General features: G+C 38.5%; 1 protein-coding gene across 6 annotated transcripts in view; it reads left to right on the forward strand.

Annotated features, from left to right (window-relative positions):
* The first annotated feature begins 683 nt into the window (after window positions 1-683).
* Epha7 (EPH receptor A7) overlaps window positions 684-16,617 on the forward strand; it is a 146,205-nt gene continuing 130,271 nt past the window's right edge. For 5 of the 6 annotated variants that reach the window (XM_016009536.3, XM_006991268.4, XM_042270945.2 and 2 more), the window contains exons 1-3: window positions 713-1,029; window positions 4,930-4,994; window positions 8,404-9,073. In XM_016009536.3, the coding sequence (XP_015865022.1) occupies window positions 933-1,029; window positions 4,930-4,994; window positions 8,404-9,073 (832 nt within the window). In that variant the 5' untranslated portion in view covers window positions 713-932. Of the gene's footprint in view, window positions 1,030-4,929; window positions 4,995-8,403; window positions 9,074-16,617 lie in introns of all 6 variants that reach the window. The other variant, XM_006991267.4, reaches the window with a different exon arrangement.

The following is a 16,617-nucleotide window of genomic DNA, read 5'->3' on the forward strand; positions in this document are numbered from 1 at the left end:
CATAGGTTCTTGCAAACTCTGGCAAAAAATGGTTTGGAAGAGAACACTTTTGGTTAATTTTCTTCTACCAGAGATTGAGGGGAGTGGTAGCCAAAAATATCTCCTGAGTTGTAGAACAGAAGTTGAAACTTAAAAAAAAAAGAAAAGAAAAGAAAAAGAAAAAAGAAAGAAAGGCAAAAAACCCAGTGTTACCCAACCCGCAGAGATTGCTAACAAAAAAGTAACAGCCACTCCAAAAGCATAGGCTCAATTTCACTGTCCCGGTCGGGGTCGGTGATTGGTAGGTGAGGAAAGGCTTGTTTCGCTTCTGCCTTCTAGAAGGCGTGAGCCGCACTGCTATATACAAGAGTGTAAGTCGGGAGAGTTATTCTCGGGTTTATCCAGCTCAGTGAAGCTGCGGTAGCTAAAAGCCAAGTGCTCCGAGCTGCACGCCGCTGGCCTAACGCTACCCGTCGCCGCTTTCCCAGCATCCGAACTGGGAGGGAATCCTGGACTCGCAACCCGACTCCGCTCGGCGCTGATTGGCTCCCGCTCAGGACCCCGCCCCCGAGGTAGAGGCGGCCACTTCATAGGGACCCGCCCCCCGGCCCTGGGAATCGCCGCCTGGCAGGCGGGCTGCGTCTGCCACTCAGTTGGAGTGGCAGAGGCTCTCGGCTCCGAGCCCCGCCCCCTCCCCCCTAATTGATATTATTGGAGTGTGGAGCAAGCGGCCGGTCTGCAGTCGGAGACTTGCAGGCAGCAAACACGGTGCGAACGAACCGGAGGGGGGAGAGAAATCAAACAGCTAAGCGTGGAGCAGCCGGCCTGGGACCCAGAAGGGAGATCGATGCGACGAGCGCAACAATAACAACAATAATAACCCACTTCGGAGCAAACAGCATCTAAAGAGCTGCGACCCAACTGCAGCCTAAAATCAAACCTGCTCATGCACCATGGTTTTTCAAACTCGGTACCCTTCGTGGATTATTTTGTGCTACATCTGGCTGCTCGGCTTTGCACACATGGGGGAGGCGCAGGCTGCGAAGGAAGGTAAGGCCAGAGGAAAGCAAAGTTTGTTCTGACTTATTTATTTCTCTGTCTACCTGCACGAACCGACGGGTCCGCGGCGCTGCCGGCCGCGCCTCCGGCGCCAGGCGACCCTCCCCCGACCCCCGCCCCCTCCCCGCCGGCGGCTCGGAGCGACCAGCGGCGACCAGTCGGGACTAGTCGGGCCCTGAGCTCCGGGGGTGGTCGGGGACCGGCGCGCGCTCTGCAGCCGGGGCAGCCCGGGGGTCCGGGTTGGCGAGGCTGGCGGGGCGAGCTGGTTCTCTTGCATCCGGCGGCTCGGGTCTTCCGCTCCAGCCGCCGCGCCTGGCCATTCTTTCGCGATCGGCCTTTCGCGGGTGCCTCGGTCAGAGTTGGTTCGAAAGCTGGGGAGTGCAAGCTCGCGTCGCCCCCCCAGCTTTCCCGGAGGGGCCGAGACTTCCGAGGCTGCGAGCGCACCGGCTCCTGCCGACTCGCTCACTGCGGCGGCGGCGGCGGCGGCGGCGGCGCGGGCCTGTGGTGGGCGCTCGGCTGCCGCGCGAAACAATGCGGCCGCAAGGGGAGGCAGCACGCGCGGGGCCCCGGCTCGACCTGCCGCCGGGAGGGCTGGCCGCAGCCCGCAGCCTGCCATGAGAGGCCACCGAGTGAGAAGTCTCCAGTCACTTGGCCCAGGTCCGGTACTCCGAGAATCCGAATGGCCAGCCTTGGCGAAAGCGCTGGCCTCCGGGGACCAGTTTTGGTAAGGGAGGGGAGGTTTCTTTTGACCACAGGATACGCCTGTACGTGGGTATTTTTCCCTGCGTCTCCTTTGAACCACCGGCAAAAGGTAAAATACCTTTCGGTGCCTGTAGTTGGAGCTGGGGAAAAATAAATCCTGTCAAAGGAAGTGTTTTGCTGCTAAGCGGTCTCACAATACCGGGACCCGATCTGACAACCTGCGTATTTAATGTTGATTTTCAGATACTTTAGGGGCCTGTTCAGAGCTGTAAAGGGAGAGAGATCTGTTAGATGTAGGTCATGGTACTACTAAAGGGAGGGAGCGTATTGGTCTTCGCTTCTTCTATTTCTAAAACTTAGGATTTCACGGAGCTTTTCTTTATTCTCTTCGCCCACCCTTCTCTGTCCATTCAACATCCCCAACCCGATGCAGTATCCTACTTTGGAACAGGCTGACCTTCTGACCTCACTTTGCACATCTGCAATCTGTGTTGACGCTGAATCCATTCAGAGAAAAACGTGTCTCTGAGCTGATGGTTGTGTCTGCAGGTGGACCTGCGTCTGCTAGAGACACCCACCCACCCACCAAACACACATTTCGAGCCTCTTGACTTTGGCGATCAGAAAGAGTCACCCTGCCACCTTGTCCCGATTCCTCTGGAATAGCGGGATCTAAGGAAAAGTTTGCCCCGCACAGCGAAGCGCCGCGCGCGAGCTCTGGCAGACTCCAGCAGGAGTTTGAGCTATAAATAACAGCATCACTAGGGGGAGAGGTGCTTGCAGCCAGCAGGCCTCGCTCGCTCTCCTCCTCCGGTGCTACGTGGAGAGGGTTCTGATGCTCCAAGCCCGAGTTCTTTAGATGCAGAGGAGATGTTTAAGAGGCAGGTGGAGGGGAACGCGCCCATCTTCTCGGTGGCGACGCTCGGGGCGCTCAGGCGCAATCAGGCGATGGCGTTCCCGGAGCGCTGCTACCCGGAGGTGGCCCGCGGCATCGCCGCACCTAAGGCGCACGGCCAGCAGCGCCGCGAGCAGGTGCGCGGCTTCTGGGGCGCCTGGGGTGGGGGCCGGCCGCCCGAGTCCCCTTCCCGGCTTTCCTAACGCCGGCAGGAGTGGCTGGGGAGAGCAGAGCTAATTGCGGCTGCTGCTTTTCCTCCGACAGTACAACCGCCGCCGCGCCCTCAGAGGAGGCGCTTCCCGAAAGCCCGTCTGTTCCTCCCGACTCGTGCCCGAGCTGGGCGCCACCGGCTCCCTGGAGTCCCGGGTCTGGAAGTGTAATGGACGCTAGGTTGGCGGGCGCGGCCGTCTGGCTGCCCCGCCCCGCCCCGCCCCGCCCCGATGCTCGCTCCGGCTGCACTGGAGCCCAGCGGCTGGCCGCAGAGCCTCAGCCCCGACCCCTCGTAGCGGCCAGCTGCCCCGTGCCTTCTCCCGGAGCGGGGAGAGGCCGACTGTGTGTGGTGAGCCCAGAGGGAAGAAGCACGCGGGGGCGATTGCGTTCAACACCCCAGAGCCGCCGAATGCATCACCGGCTCGGTGGTCACCTTCCATGGCTTCTTGATTTGCTAATTTCGCTGCTAACTTGCTGGCCACCAAGTAGCCCAGGGGTAAAGGCGCAGCAGAAAAGGGTAATTGCAGTGTTTATTTCATTCTTAAAATCAACCCCAAAGGGTCACGTAGGTTTAAAATCCACTGGGTGTTGTCAGTAGAGAAGCGCCCTCCCCCACAATAAATTCCAGAAGAGAGTTGTGTGGCTTCAATTTGTTTCTTTGGGCTTGCTTCATCGCTTCATCAGGATTTAAAAAAATAAAAAATTAAAGAAAGCCTTTAAAAATTACTTTCCTTGTAATTAAGCCAAAGACTTACTGGTATTCCAAGTTAAAACATAAATTGAAATTTTACAAGTGGCGTGTGTTTTTAATTGAAAGGGAGTCAATTTTTACTCCTGACGATCCTAAATATAAAAACACTAAAACCAAGCAATTCAACCTCATGTCTTTGTACTTACCTGTTTCCAGTTACTGGGGATAACTGAGTTCTGTAAGGGAGCTGAGCGTATAGTCAATTGTTTGCTCTCTTAACATTAAAGACACTGTTTTCTTTACCTTTCAGAACACACACCTTTTAAAACTAGAATCTGAAAGTGATGTTAAGAAGTTTATGTGAGGACATATTTTTAAGTCAAAATGTGAACATTTTCCTCAGGTTGATATTAAGCATATGTAAAGAATATTCACAATGACTTCTGGACCAATAGACCATTTGTCAAAATGCTTTAGGGTCAAGTATATTGTTTTAAAGCACCAGAACTTTGTAACTCTAAAACCAGTTTGATCAGTAAGCATTTTATAAGAATAATTATCTTAAAGCAACATCTCCAATTGAAAGGATAATGTGTCATAAAAGTACCATTTTAATGAATTTTTACATTAATACTAATAATACTTTAATCACACTTTTCATAAATATTAATTATGCTTTTTGATAGTCTAAAGATGGAATACAATTGTTTGGAGAAGTCAGTTTAGAGTTTAAGCCATTTAGAGAATAGCTACTATGTTGAAATGTTTCCAGTTTAAAAAAAAAACCATATGGAAGCTGAGGCTTGACTAGCTTAAAAGCACAAGTTACAGATAACAGGAACTTGTTTCTCATGGTAACATTGTTTAACGTGGATTTAGCTTTCTAAATTCACTTTGGGAGAAGGCAAAGTGCTGTGAGTTCTTTCTTCTTTAAACATGAGATTTCAATCGTCAATAGATGATAGAAAATATTGCTGGCAGAATATTAAAAAGTAGAGCCTGGCTGAAAAGTAGTGAGGAATTCTATGTTATTATGTTCATGTCGGTATATGTTGTGAAATGTGGAGCGCTTACTGACTTCCATTGTATGTTATTATTGCACAATCACTTTATCTGATTTTAGCTTTTTACACCCACTTTCATGTTAATATTTCACTGAAAATTTATTTTTACATTTTAATTGAAGGATACCAAGTGCATGGATATTTTAATATGTTCTGCCCTCCAGAAAGTGTAATATGCTTATACAATGTGGCTATTCATTGCACCCTTCATTTATATAAATGGGTTGTCATAAAGTAATAATTTCATAAAAATTAGATTTATCTTAAAATATTTAGAGATGTGTTTAAAATTTTCTTGTAACATTTGGAAATAAAACTTTCTTTTTCAGTACTATTACTGGACTCTAAAGCACAACAAACAGAATTGGAATGGATTTCCTCTCCACCCAGTGGGGTAGGTACATTTCTCATACCATATGATCATATCTGTCTTGAGTAAGAAACTGAAGCTTCCCCCTAGGAAGACTATTCACATGCATACGTTTAAAATGTTTAAAACTTCAATATATTGTTCAGTGTTTTGTTTTCTCATGATATATTGAATTCTCAGAATATAGAAAGTATACTTAGAACTCCGGGAAATGGAAAAAAAAAAATAAACCAAACCCATGGTCTTTGAGTTCTTCCTGTGAGTGGCATCAATCATGCCTGCGCATTCAGGTTATAAATGCTAACTAATTGCAGGGAACAATCTTTTCACAAACTCACTTAAGCCTCTGCAGTTGCCTTATGTTCCTGTGTAATAATCACTGGGTAGAAACTGTGTAATTCTTTAAAACAGTATGAAACCTGTTTTCATCTTTTAAAAATAGTTCTAACATTGCCCAAAGTAGACTCCAGAGGGTAACTGAAACTGTAGGACAATATTGAGACATAAGATTTGCTGCAAAATGTTAGATTCTTAACATTTGTGTTGTGCTATCTGCTGTTAGTGATCAAAAGTGATGACAGAAATATATCCATTTTACAGCAAAATTCAGCTGCAGTAAATGTGACTGAATTAAGACTGCCCCAGTCTGAGTAGAACCTTAAATGTTTTCTTTTTTTTTTACCTTTTTCATATATTCAGAAAAGTATATTACTCAAATTTAGTTTGATATCATCTTTATGTGTCATTTCTGATGGTGAGATAGGATAAAATTTTATTTCTGATAAAGTAAATGGACTCTGAGAAAGGAAAAAAATCTATTGTAACTTAAATTTATCTTTAATGCATGAAGAAATGTGGAGTTAAAGGGGCATTAAATATCAATGAAGATATAAACACTTTCAACTGATTTTACAATGAGAACGAAAGTACAAGAACAAAATCATAGACTCAACATAGCATGAGCAGAAGTCACTTAGAGAACTTCTCATTTAATAATAAAATGAGACATCTTAAGTATGTTTGAAGTATTCAGAGTTTTTGTTAAATTAAAATTTCAGAAATTTTCTCTGAGATCATATTGTAGTTATCTTTATTGGCCATAGAAATTCTGTGAAAGTGACAAATCATTTATAAATTCAGTCTAAAAGTACACTGAATTCCTTGTATGTGAAATTGTTTCCATTAGAAAATGTACATTGTAGAAAGATATTCATGGTTAAAATAAAAAAAAAAAAACAGCTTTGCCAATGACAGATGCAACCCATTTTCTACCATCCATCAATTAAAATAAATAGATACAGAAGATGGTTTTATCTCTGAGAAGAAGTAAACTGATAAATGATTGCAGTACTTCATCCATGTAATCCACAACATGATAAATTATGACTGTCAATGTTATCTTGGACTCAAATGGGCATTTCATCAGTCTAGAGAATCTCAAGTTAAAGTCTGAATATATATATATATATATATATATATATGAATCAATAGTTCGTGTAAGAAAATATGTCCACAGCATTTTCTTTACATGACACAGACTTGCTCACATGGGTTTACATAGAGCAATATTGTTGCTGAGTAATGAGAAAATATTTTATAACATTATAATAATACCTTATAATATTTATAAAATTCATTGTCTGAATTGAGACATCTCTCAATAGTGTCATTTGTGAAATACTTTCAGTCTTAAAAAGTGTGTAATAAAAACAGTGACATAAATATCAAATAGTGAGACTATTTGCTTTTGTGGCTTTCTTGAAAAAGATCTCTTTCATGGGTAACAAAATTTATTTCTCATATCTGGAATGACATAATTACTCTTAAAATTAAATGTGTGAATTCTTCAGATTAGTCTCTCAGAATAATCAGCCTTGATTTCTCTAAGCTGAAGTCTGGTCAGAAGAGCAAGCACATTTCGCTTTGCAGCTCTTGCTTTTTGGTAGACACCATAACTGTTTCCTTCTTTTTAATAACTTCAGTTCATTTAGGAGACAAAAATCTATTTACCAGTGGAGGAATCTGAGATATTTGCCTTAGTTACATACAAATAGAATATAAACAGCTACCTCAAGAAATAAATGGAAAATATATACAGTGTTACACAGTGAAAAAAAATGTGTGCCAAGAAGCATACATGAAAATCAATTTCTTTGCTGTTTGAGGACATTTGGTAATATTAGGCTGGTATAATAAATTTGTAGTAAATACAACATGACTAATTCTTTCATGAGACATTTCTGAGTTGCAGTATTCTTCAATTCATCAGTTCTTTTAATTTTATAAGAATGATTTTAAAAATGCATGCAGTAGTTTTAAATAAATTGATACTTTGATTAGATTTTACAAGTGAAAATCATTACCCAATGTATATTATCATATTTTCCCATCTACATTTTTTGAATTAATAGTTTATCAGATGCTATAGGACTTGCGATCTAAAATACACAATATTTTACATCTGGCATTTCTAATTGGGAAAGTCAGAACAAGTCGATGACAGTTTCATTATTAATGTATCATACTGTGAGCTGGGAAAAATCACAATAATAGTAAGAGAGGACATAAAGAGCTGTTACTGAAGCCTTTAAAGCTGTTAGATATGCAGAACTTGTTTGCTATGAGCAATAAGTAATATACATGATCCAATCATCTCTGAATTTGTTGCTGATCTGCCTCCCCTTTTTTGTGAAGTAGTATAAATGAGTTCACTTGTACTACATATTGTATCAGAAGATAAATGGGCATTTTAAAACAATTCATGCATAGCTTGCTAATTTGACATATATATTTGGTTGGCTACTTAAAACAATTTGTTTCTAAGGGTGAATTTTACTGTCAAAACTACTTGATAATTATATATTGCTTTATGTACAATTTTATATATGATGCTGGAAAAATAAGTAGCTCTAGGAAATGTTTCTTTTTCAAAAGATTGCAAACTATTCCACATTATAAATTTCAACACATTGTTTCAGGTTTTTACATTCCAGTATTTTTGGAATCTTGTTCTACATGTTTGTAGGCATCTTTGTGTTTAAGAACAAAACAAACCCTTAAAATGTCAACTGACTTATCAGGAGTTCTGACTGGCATCTGTACACTTTGAGGGCTAATTTTAAGAATCATTAGCCTTAGCCTGTTAAAATTGCAGTCACACTAGAGACTACAGACTTACATATGAAAAGAGATGTTAGAACTCTCCCAGCAGATGTGAAACAATAAAATGTCCATTGTATGTCCAAATAAAAATGATGCTCTGTTCCTAAAATGCAGAGTGGGATCCTACCCTCTCTGACTTTCAGGAATCCATACTTGTGGTACTGTGCTTATTCTTCATATTATTGGGGAAATACGATTTCATTTTATTTTTATTTTTATCTTTGCTGAAAGACTAATGGACCCCCCCCTTTTTTTTAAAAAAAAATTACAGTGGGAAGAAATTAGTGGTTTGGATGAGAACTACACTCCGATAAGAACATACCAGGTGTGCCAGGTCATGGAGCCGAACCAGAACAACTGGCTGCGGACTAACTGGATTTCTAAAGGCAACGCACAAAGGATTTTTGTAGAATTGAAATTCACCTTGAGGGATTGTAATAGTCTTCCCGGAGTGCTGGGAACGTGCAAGGAAACCTTTAATTTGTACTATTATGAAACAGACTATGACACCGGCAGGAATATAAGAGAAAACCTTTACGTAAAAATAGACACCATTGCTGCAGATGAAAGTTTTACACAAGGTGACCTTGGTGAAAGAAAGATGAAGCTGAACACTGAGGTGAGAGAGATTGGACCTTTGTCCAAAAAGGGATTCTATCTTGCCTTTCAGGATGTAGGGGCTTGCATAGCATTGGTTTCTGTCAAAGTATACTACAAGAAGTGCTGGTCCATTATTGAGAACTTAGCTGTCTTTCCAGATACAGTGACTGGTTCAGAATTTTCCTCCTTAGTTGAGGTTCGTGGGACATGTGTCAGCAGTGCCGAGGAAGAGGCAGAAAATTCACCCAGGATGCATTGCAGTGCAGAAGGAGAGTGGTTAGTACCCATTGGAAAATGTATCTGCAAAGCAGGCTATCAGCAAAAAGGGGACACGTGTGAACGTAAGTAACATTTGTTATTTAAATATGAAATTTTTAGTTACCAGATACTTTATACAATGACGAATATTCAAATAAGTAAATCTTAAGCCAGTTACCAAGTTCATTTTATCTTAAAAGTCACTATTAAATAAAACAACTATGTATGGTGGTGTCTTCACTAGTGATATGCAATAAATAGCGATGACGACAACAATTGTTAGTAAATTTTATTTTTCCCGTCCAACACGTTTGCTAACCTGGAAGGAAGCAGTTGCACACTGGGCTGTGAGGTTTAAAAGGAGCAACCAGGCAAGTGGACTTCAGCCGGTGAAGGGAATGCCAGCAGGGACTCGGGAAGATAGGTTTCTTTCAGCTTCGAAGCCCTGATCCTCTGAGCTTTTAATGAGTGCAAAATTGAAGGAACAGGAACTTACAGAGAGGAACCCTATTAATGGTCAAGTATTAACAAATAGAGCACAGATATTTACAATTATCATTCAAAAGTAAGGGAAGTTTGATGCGAAATTACCATCTAATTTCATATGTCTCTGTAGTTACTTTTCTCAATGGTGCCCTTCTTTTCTGGAGTAAAGAATAAAATGGGTGTTCTTCTGATAAGTCATGCTGTAGTGGATCATATCTTGTAGAAGAGATCTGAAGTAAAGTTTGAGTTACCACAATACAGCAATTGAATTGTTCATATTTGTTTTTGAACAATAATAGTGTATATTTTCAGGAATCCTTTTACTTCTAAAACTCAGTTTTCTCTTAATTAGCATTATGTGATTAAATATTGGCCAATTTTAAAAATTCAAAATAGCAAAATGTGTACCATCTTTTGCAATGTCCTGAAAAATATACAAAATTATATGACTTATGAACATTATTTTACAAAGCATAATATAGTCTGTAAAATGACTTTTAGGTATTATTACTTAAACTGCTAAAGTAGCAGCATAACTCTGATATTTACAATGACTAGTTAGGTTAAAGATAGCTGCAGCTAGTAATTGTTATAACTATCTGCATTGTCTACTAGATACTCTGAGTACTCACCCTTCTGTTTTCTATGTACCTGTTTACTGATGTAGGTGGACTTGTCCTGTTTCACACAATGGAAAAGGGTGCCTGTGGAAAACAAATAGGTCACTTACTGTTACAGTAGTAATAATTGTGTTAGTCTAGATTCAGACTTCACATACTCGTATTCTTGGGCCTACATTTTTAGTAACATTACTATAGTAATCTCCTTCACAAAGCAAGTAGAATCCTAACAAATACTACTTTTCATTGTTTAATCTTAGTGTTTCCTGCATAGTAGCAAGCGGTCCCATGTCCCATGTGAATTACATTCTTACTTTCCAATTTTATAAGAACATTGAAAGAATAAATGATAGTTTAAAAATACTTAGATAACTGAAACAAGGAGTTGTGGTCTGCACCTTTAATTCCAGTGCTCTGGAGGCAGAGGCAGATGAATACTCAAGTTCAAGGACAGCCTGGTCTACATAGTGAGTTCCAGGCCAGTCAGAGCTCCCTTTTAAAACCCTATCTCAAAAAAAAAAAAAAAAAAGAAAAAACAGACAGTCAAAACAAAATTTATATTTCTGACAATTCATTTAGTTACAGTGTGGTTCTTTGGCTTTAAAAATGGCCATTCTAAATTGAGACCTGCTGTGAGTAGAAATTGCATGCTGAGTTTCAAAGGAATAAAAGAAAACATACACAATTAGAAATTATCAATATTCAATATGGTCTGAAATAATAATTTAAATTTAGGTGTGCTGGGTTAAATTTAACATTGCATTAAACCTATACAGATGTTACGTAACGTGCAGTTGTGTATGTCTGTTATTAAAGCGCTCTGAGGGCAGAGGCAGGAAGTGACAAGACTAAGTCCAGCTAAGTCTGCATCAGCACTCAAGGCTGTACAGTGAGATACAGTGAGACCTTGGTTTTTTAAAGAAAAAAAACTTTAAATGTTTGTTTCTTTCCTTTTGACACAGCTAGGTGATATGTTAAAAACTTACATTTATGACTCACATTGTACTCTTACTGGACACACGTTTTGGATGATAAAGCTGAACTCTTTGTGTTTTTCAGCCGTGTTTGAAGAGCTAAATCCATGATGTGGATTACCAGGACGGATATAAAGTAGTCCTTCCCCAGCACTCAATTATTATCTGCACCGTAGATAACACTGTAAAGTGAACTCTGAGCAAACGAAAGGAGCTTCTGTAGGCTTAGGTCCCATTAGCAAACACAGCATCCTCTTATGCCTCTCCCATATACTTTCCTCTTTCACTTCTCATGATAGTAGTCAGTTAGAAATTCTTTAGGATTCCATATATGCGAACTAGAACAATGGTACAAAAATTTGCCATCCTCCCTTGGCAGAATGTGATCTTCCTGAGGAAATATAATCATTTGCCCAGTGACCTACTAATCAGATGAACGGCCATGTTCTTATCCAGGAGGAGTTAGCAACAGCTACTGGAAAGTAATGTTGAGTCCAGCTGTACCAGTTATTTAAATATTTGGACAGCAACAGTACAGTTTTTTTTTTCTGTAAAATAAAAGCTAATGCTAATCATTGAATTGATGTGAGAGAAGAATTTCAGATTTGCACAATTATAAACGGGGAAGAAGTAGCAAAGCAGGAATGCATATGTACAAGGTCACAATTAATTTATCCGATAGAAGACTAGGAAATAATTTTACAGGTTCTGTTCTTTTAAGAATTAAGTTTTTTTTTTTAATGAAAAAATGAAAATGACAGTTACAATTTTTGTTTTTTTGTTTTTGGTATAATTTAGCAGGAAATATTTTAATTGTACATATTTGTATGAAGAACTTAATACATATCTCTACCTGTAGTTTACAGGTATGTTTTACCATGAGAAAAGGCCTCTATTTTTTCCAAATGACCAAAATCATTCTGCTAAACATGGTGCTATTATAAATAATTATTTTGGTTTTAAGAAATTAATACAAAATTTGAAAACCGAAATTACTGTCACCTGTGAACTCCACAGTAGTATCTAAAACTAAAGTAAAACCCATCTGCCTTTATCCCCACAAAGTCCTGACGTGTCATAGGTGGAATTGCATTTTGACAGTAGGCATTCATTCATTTCTAAAAGCACGAAGAAGGGAGATGCTTCTATACGCCCTTATATTGGCCTCATTCTAGATGAGTGACCTGTTGTTCAGGACAAAACTTTCTTAGGTTTTATGAATTGGTGACATACTTGATGAAGGAACTACGCTCATTTGCAAAAACACTCTGCTACTTGGCAGGGTTCCAGCGCATGGCTGTGAGGGTGCCTGGTTCTGGATTTGATCCAGGCTTGCCTTTATAATATTCCTCCTGTTCCCTCTCAATGATCCTGTTAGGAGTTGGAAAACAAATCCAGTCCCGTATTGAGGAACACTGATGTCTTGAGAGGGGATGCTGGCATATCCCTAGCCAAATGTGACTGATTAGCCACTTAAAGCGCTGTTTATCTGGGGGCTGTCTAGCACATCATTGTGATGCTTATTCCGGGATAATGAGAAAAGTGAGTAACTGTGCAAACTGATCACAATTTTTGTTAATTGATATAAGAGCTCATTTCTTGACCTTGAAGAAGGTAATCCTGTTTCTAAAGCCACATGTTTCTTAAATCTATGAATACATGATATATTTCACATAATTCTCTGAGTACATGAAGAAATTCTAATAATTAAATAATATAGTGTTTTAAAACAGACCTTTGCAGGTACTTTAAAATATATAATTCTGATTTCTTGTCAAATTTAACTTTTGAAAATTTGTCTTTAACTTAGAACTTGAATGAAAACTAGCCAATGTTTTTTTTCTAATTAAAGAAGACAGTCATTTAAAAATTTAGATTATAATTTTTTACAATATATGTGGGAAGGTTAGTAAAATTATATCCTGAAATGTTTTACATTTTTAATTTTTTGTATGACTTTGCTTTATGCACATGTGTAGCTGAGTTTCACCATAGATCACTGTAGGTAATTTTCATTAGATGTTTAAAAATGATGGCCCTTCACTTTCTCATTTAGTCATTTCAACTTTGCTAAGAAGCTGAATCTCTGAGATATTAAGTCAGAGAGGTTAGACGAGCATGTTGGATCTTGATATTACTTTTGTCTTTCCTCCACTATCCTACTTGCTTCTTTAAAGTCTGTTCTGGACTTCAGTGTATAGATATTAGTTGCTGCAGAACTAATCACATTTTATTTTATTGAGGGTGTCTGAATTTTTGCTTCAAAATGTTCTTTCTGGTTGAAAGCATAGAGTTTATATCATCAAAACTGTAAAAACATGATGATATTATAGAAATGTGATTTGCTTGCTGTGTTTATATTGCTTAATTACATTTTCTGAAAAGAAAAATTTAGAAATTTTCTTCTGATTATTTGAAATACAAATTCAACTGTTTGATTCATAGTTTTTATTAAGGGGATTTTATTCACATCTGTATCTTATTATTTCATTTGATAAGTTAAGAGATATTATTTTAGTGATAAATGATTTATGAACTTTTAACATATACCATTCTAGAACTTAAAACACCCATTTGACTTAAAAGCATTAACAATATTTAAAATCTGCGTTTTATGTACAGTTCTGATACTATGGCCATGCTTTAATATCACAGAGGAGTAATACAGGATTTATACCATCAATTTTCGTGATATCCAATGTGTCTTTTGAAACGTATTGTATTGCTAAGTAAATATTAAGAGAAATATACTTTGTATTACAAAGTAAATTGCTGTGATGCGGAAATTGTAGAATTCTGAAATTCTGGATCCACACCTTACCAGGTGCTTAAAGTAGGACATTCTAAACCTTAATTTCCTTAAGTTTAAATTGGGGCTAATAAAAATAGTACTTCCCTCATAGGGTTCTTGTCAGAATTGAATGAAATAATGCACGTTAAACCCTAAGAATAGTATCTGGGACATAAAAAATAATCAATGAATGTGTAGTGTTATCTTATTATTAATAATGCAGTATGATGTATTCTTGGTAAAGAAATCTTTTGGCAGTGAATGAGTGTAAATATATAGTGCAGCCCACAGCCAGTGAATTATTCTTTAACCTAGCATTGTAACTCAGATAACACAGCAGAGAGCATTTAAATAAAAAAAAAAAATAACTCTTACACAGTCATTTTCCTTTCAAACAATATATGTATTTGAAATATTGGAAGTAACTTGAGTGGCCAAAGTTAAGGCTTCACACCACAATTGAACTTGGTTATTATAATATCAGTGATCCTATATAAAAATTTTGAGTTGTCTTTTTAACAATTTTGAATGAAAACTCAAGTAAAAATTTATATACACATATTTAGGGAAAAAATAGCTGGAGCTATAAATATACCTATGATTTTGATATAGTGATATTTTGTTCTCTCTGCATTAAAGGTATCTAGAACACTAACTTTTACATATTATAATTAGCATACTTAATTATACTATAATTAATTATGATTATTAGTTATAGGAAATCATATAGTTCACACAAGATTAACTTAAATTGTGTCTTCAAAATATGGTCTTAAAACGACATTAGCTTCTGCATAAATTCTGCAACATTGGCAAATGGCAATTATTTTTTACATGATGTAAAAGGAGAAAGATTTGGGGTTTTTGGTAAAACAGCTCTTAGATTTTGTTTACTTAATTTTTAGTTAGTAATAGTCCGCAATTCACATGTACTAATTTAATAACGTAGAGAGATGTCACTGAATCATTCAGCCCAATAAACACTATTACCTAATGTGAAGAGCAATGTATATATGGAGAGAGAGAGAGAGAGAGAGAGAGAGAGAGAGAGAGAGAGAGAGAGAGAGAGAGAGAGAACTGAAATAATAACAAATTGCTTCAATAATATGTACATGATGTAGATATACATTTTATTTATCTTGTGCACCTCTGGGTATATGCTCATGTCTGTATCACTGTGGGATCAGAGGACATCTTGCTGGGGTCAGACTTCTTCCACCTCATGACCGCAGCAGGTTTAGTGCAGAGAATCCTTACCTGCTGAGCAGACTTGCTAGCTCATACACACCTTTAATGCAAAGAAACAGGATCATGGTGAGGCTGGGATGAATACCCACTATCACAGAGTGTGGAAGGCTGCTCTTTAATCAGGTTGCTGAGTCTTCAGGATCCCCAGAGTACCTGAGTAATTATGGAGGACCATCTCAGTTTTATCAGTTGCATGATCATGTTAATTGACTTTCAGAATATTTGGAAAGGTGATATAAACCTGAATATTTTCTCACATTATGATGATTTCTAGGTATTTGTTCCTATTTTCTTAAGCACACTGCATTCCAATTCGGTTTCATCTCTCTCTTTCTTTTTTTATTCCAGTTCTTCAAATGGCAGTCTGAGTGTGATGTGTGAAGTACTGATATACAGTATTCCTTTATTGTTGAGAAGCTTCATGCTCCTAATTGCCTACAGAAAATCCCTATTTTTTTTTTCAGACTGGCACTTAAATCTTTTCATCTTAACCATGGTCTTTAAAAAAAAAATATCAATGCATATGTATCATTGTTGAAGTCCTGTTTTCCTTGCCTGATACTAGTCTACTTAGCTTTAAACGTTGGTCCATTCCCCCCTTCCCCGCAATGTCCCACTATTTAATAATATCTGACCTTAAACACAAATATAGTTCTCATTGCTACTTCTGTGACCTTACTGATCACCTCCTGAAGTTCCATTCGTCCTTGAAAAAGCATTTGGGGCTCCTTCTGAGACCTTTCGTTATGACTTTTGACAGCCGGTCACACCCCACCCCTGACTGTGCCTTCCTTTTTACCATGCACTGTCCTCTCCTTCCTGGCCAGGGAATGATGAGAAAATACAAAAAAGTAATGTGCTTCGTACTCGAGGAAGTTGTTTTTATGAAAACTGTTATTTCTTATTCCTTTTCACTTTCACATTCTGTCAGTCTTTTTCTGTCTTTTTTTTTCTTTTCCAGCTTCCTCATTTCTTCTCATTAAATACAGGCCTAGCCTCCTCTTCTCTATTATCAACCTAGGGAGAAGGAAGGGGCTCTGCCAGCCTGAACAACATTTTCTAAACTAAGGTCAGAAGTGTGTTTACAGTTACTGTATACTGAAACTGTTCTAAAGGTAGATGGCTTTGCTTTCAGTTTGTATGTTTAAAATACTAGTTTGAATTAAAAAAAAACAAAAAACAAAATAAAACTCTAGAATGTATTACCTGAGCCCTGTAAATGGAAAGATATCTATAGCCCTTATTATGTGAGAATATTTCTCATAGTGAATTTTATATGTGTATTATCTCATACTTTTAATATTTTAAAATTCTTCACATTCAGAAACTTATAATACTTCTTAAAATACATAAGAAAATAGACAATTACACAGACATGTAGTGAGTACCTCCATGGTCTCCAGCTCCTTTTTTTTTTTTGTCTGTAAAAACAATCGTTGTCTATGCTTGCCAAACGTGGATAAATATTATAATATGTAAAATTAGACTCATCACAATTTCAAACTAGA

The sequence above is a fragment of the Peromyscus maniculatus genome, chromosome 2 (assembly GCF_049852395.1).
Source record: "Peromyscus maniculatus bairdii isolate BWxNUB_F1_BW_parent chromosome 2, HU_Pman_BW_mat_3.1, whole genome shotgun sequence".
Classification (NCBI taxonomy): Eukaryota; Metazoa; Chordata; class Mammalia; order Rodentia; family Cricetidae; genus Peromyscus; species Peromyscus maniculatus.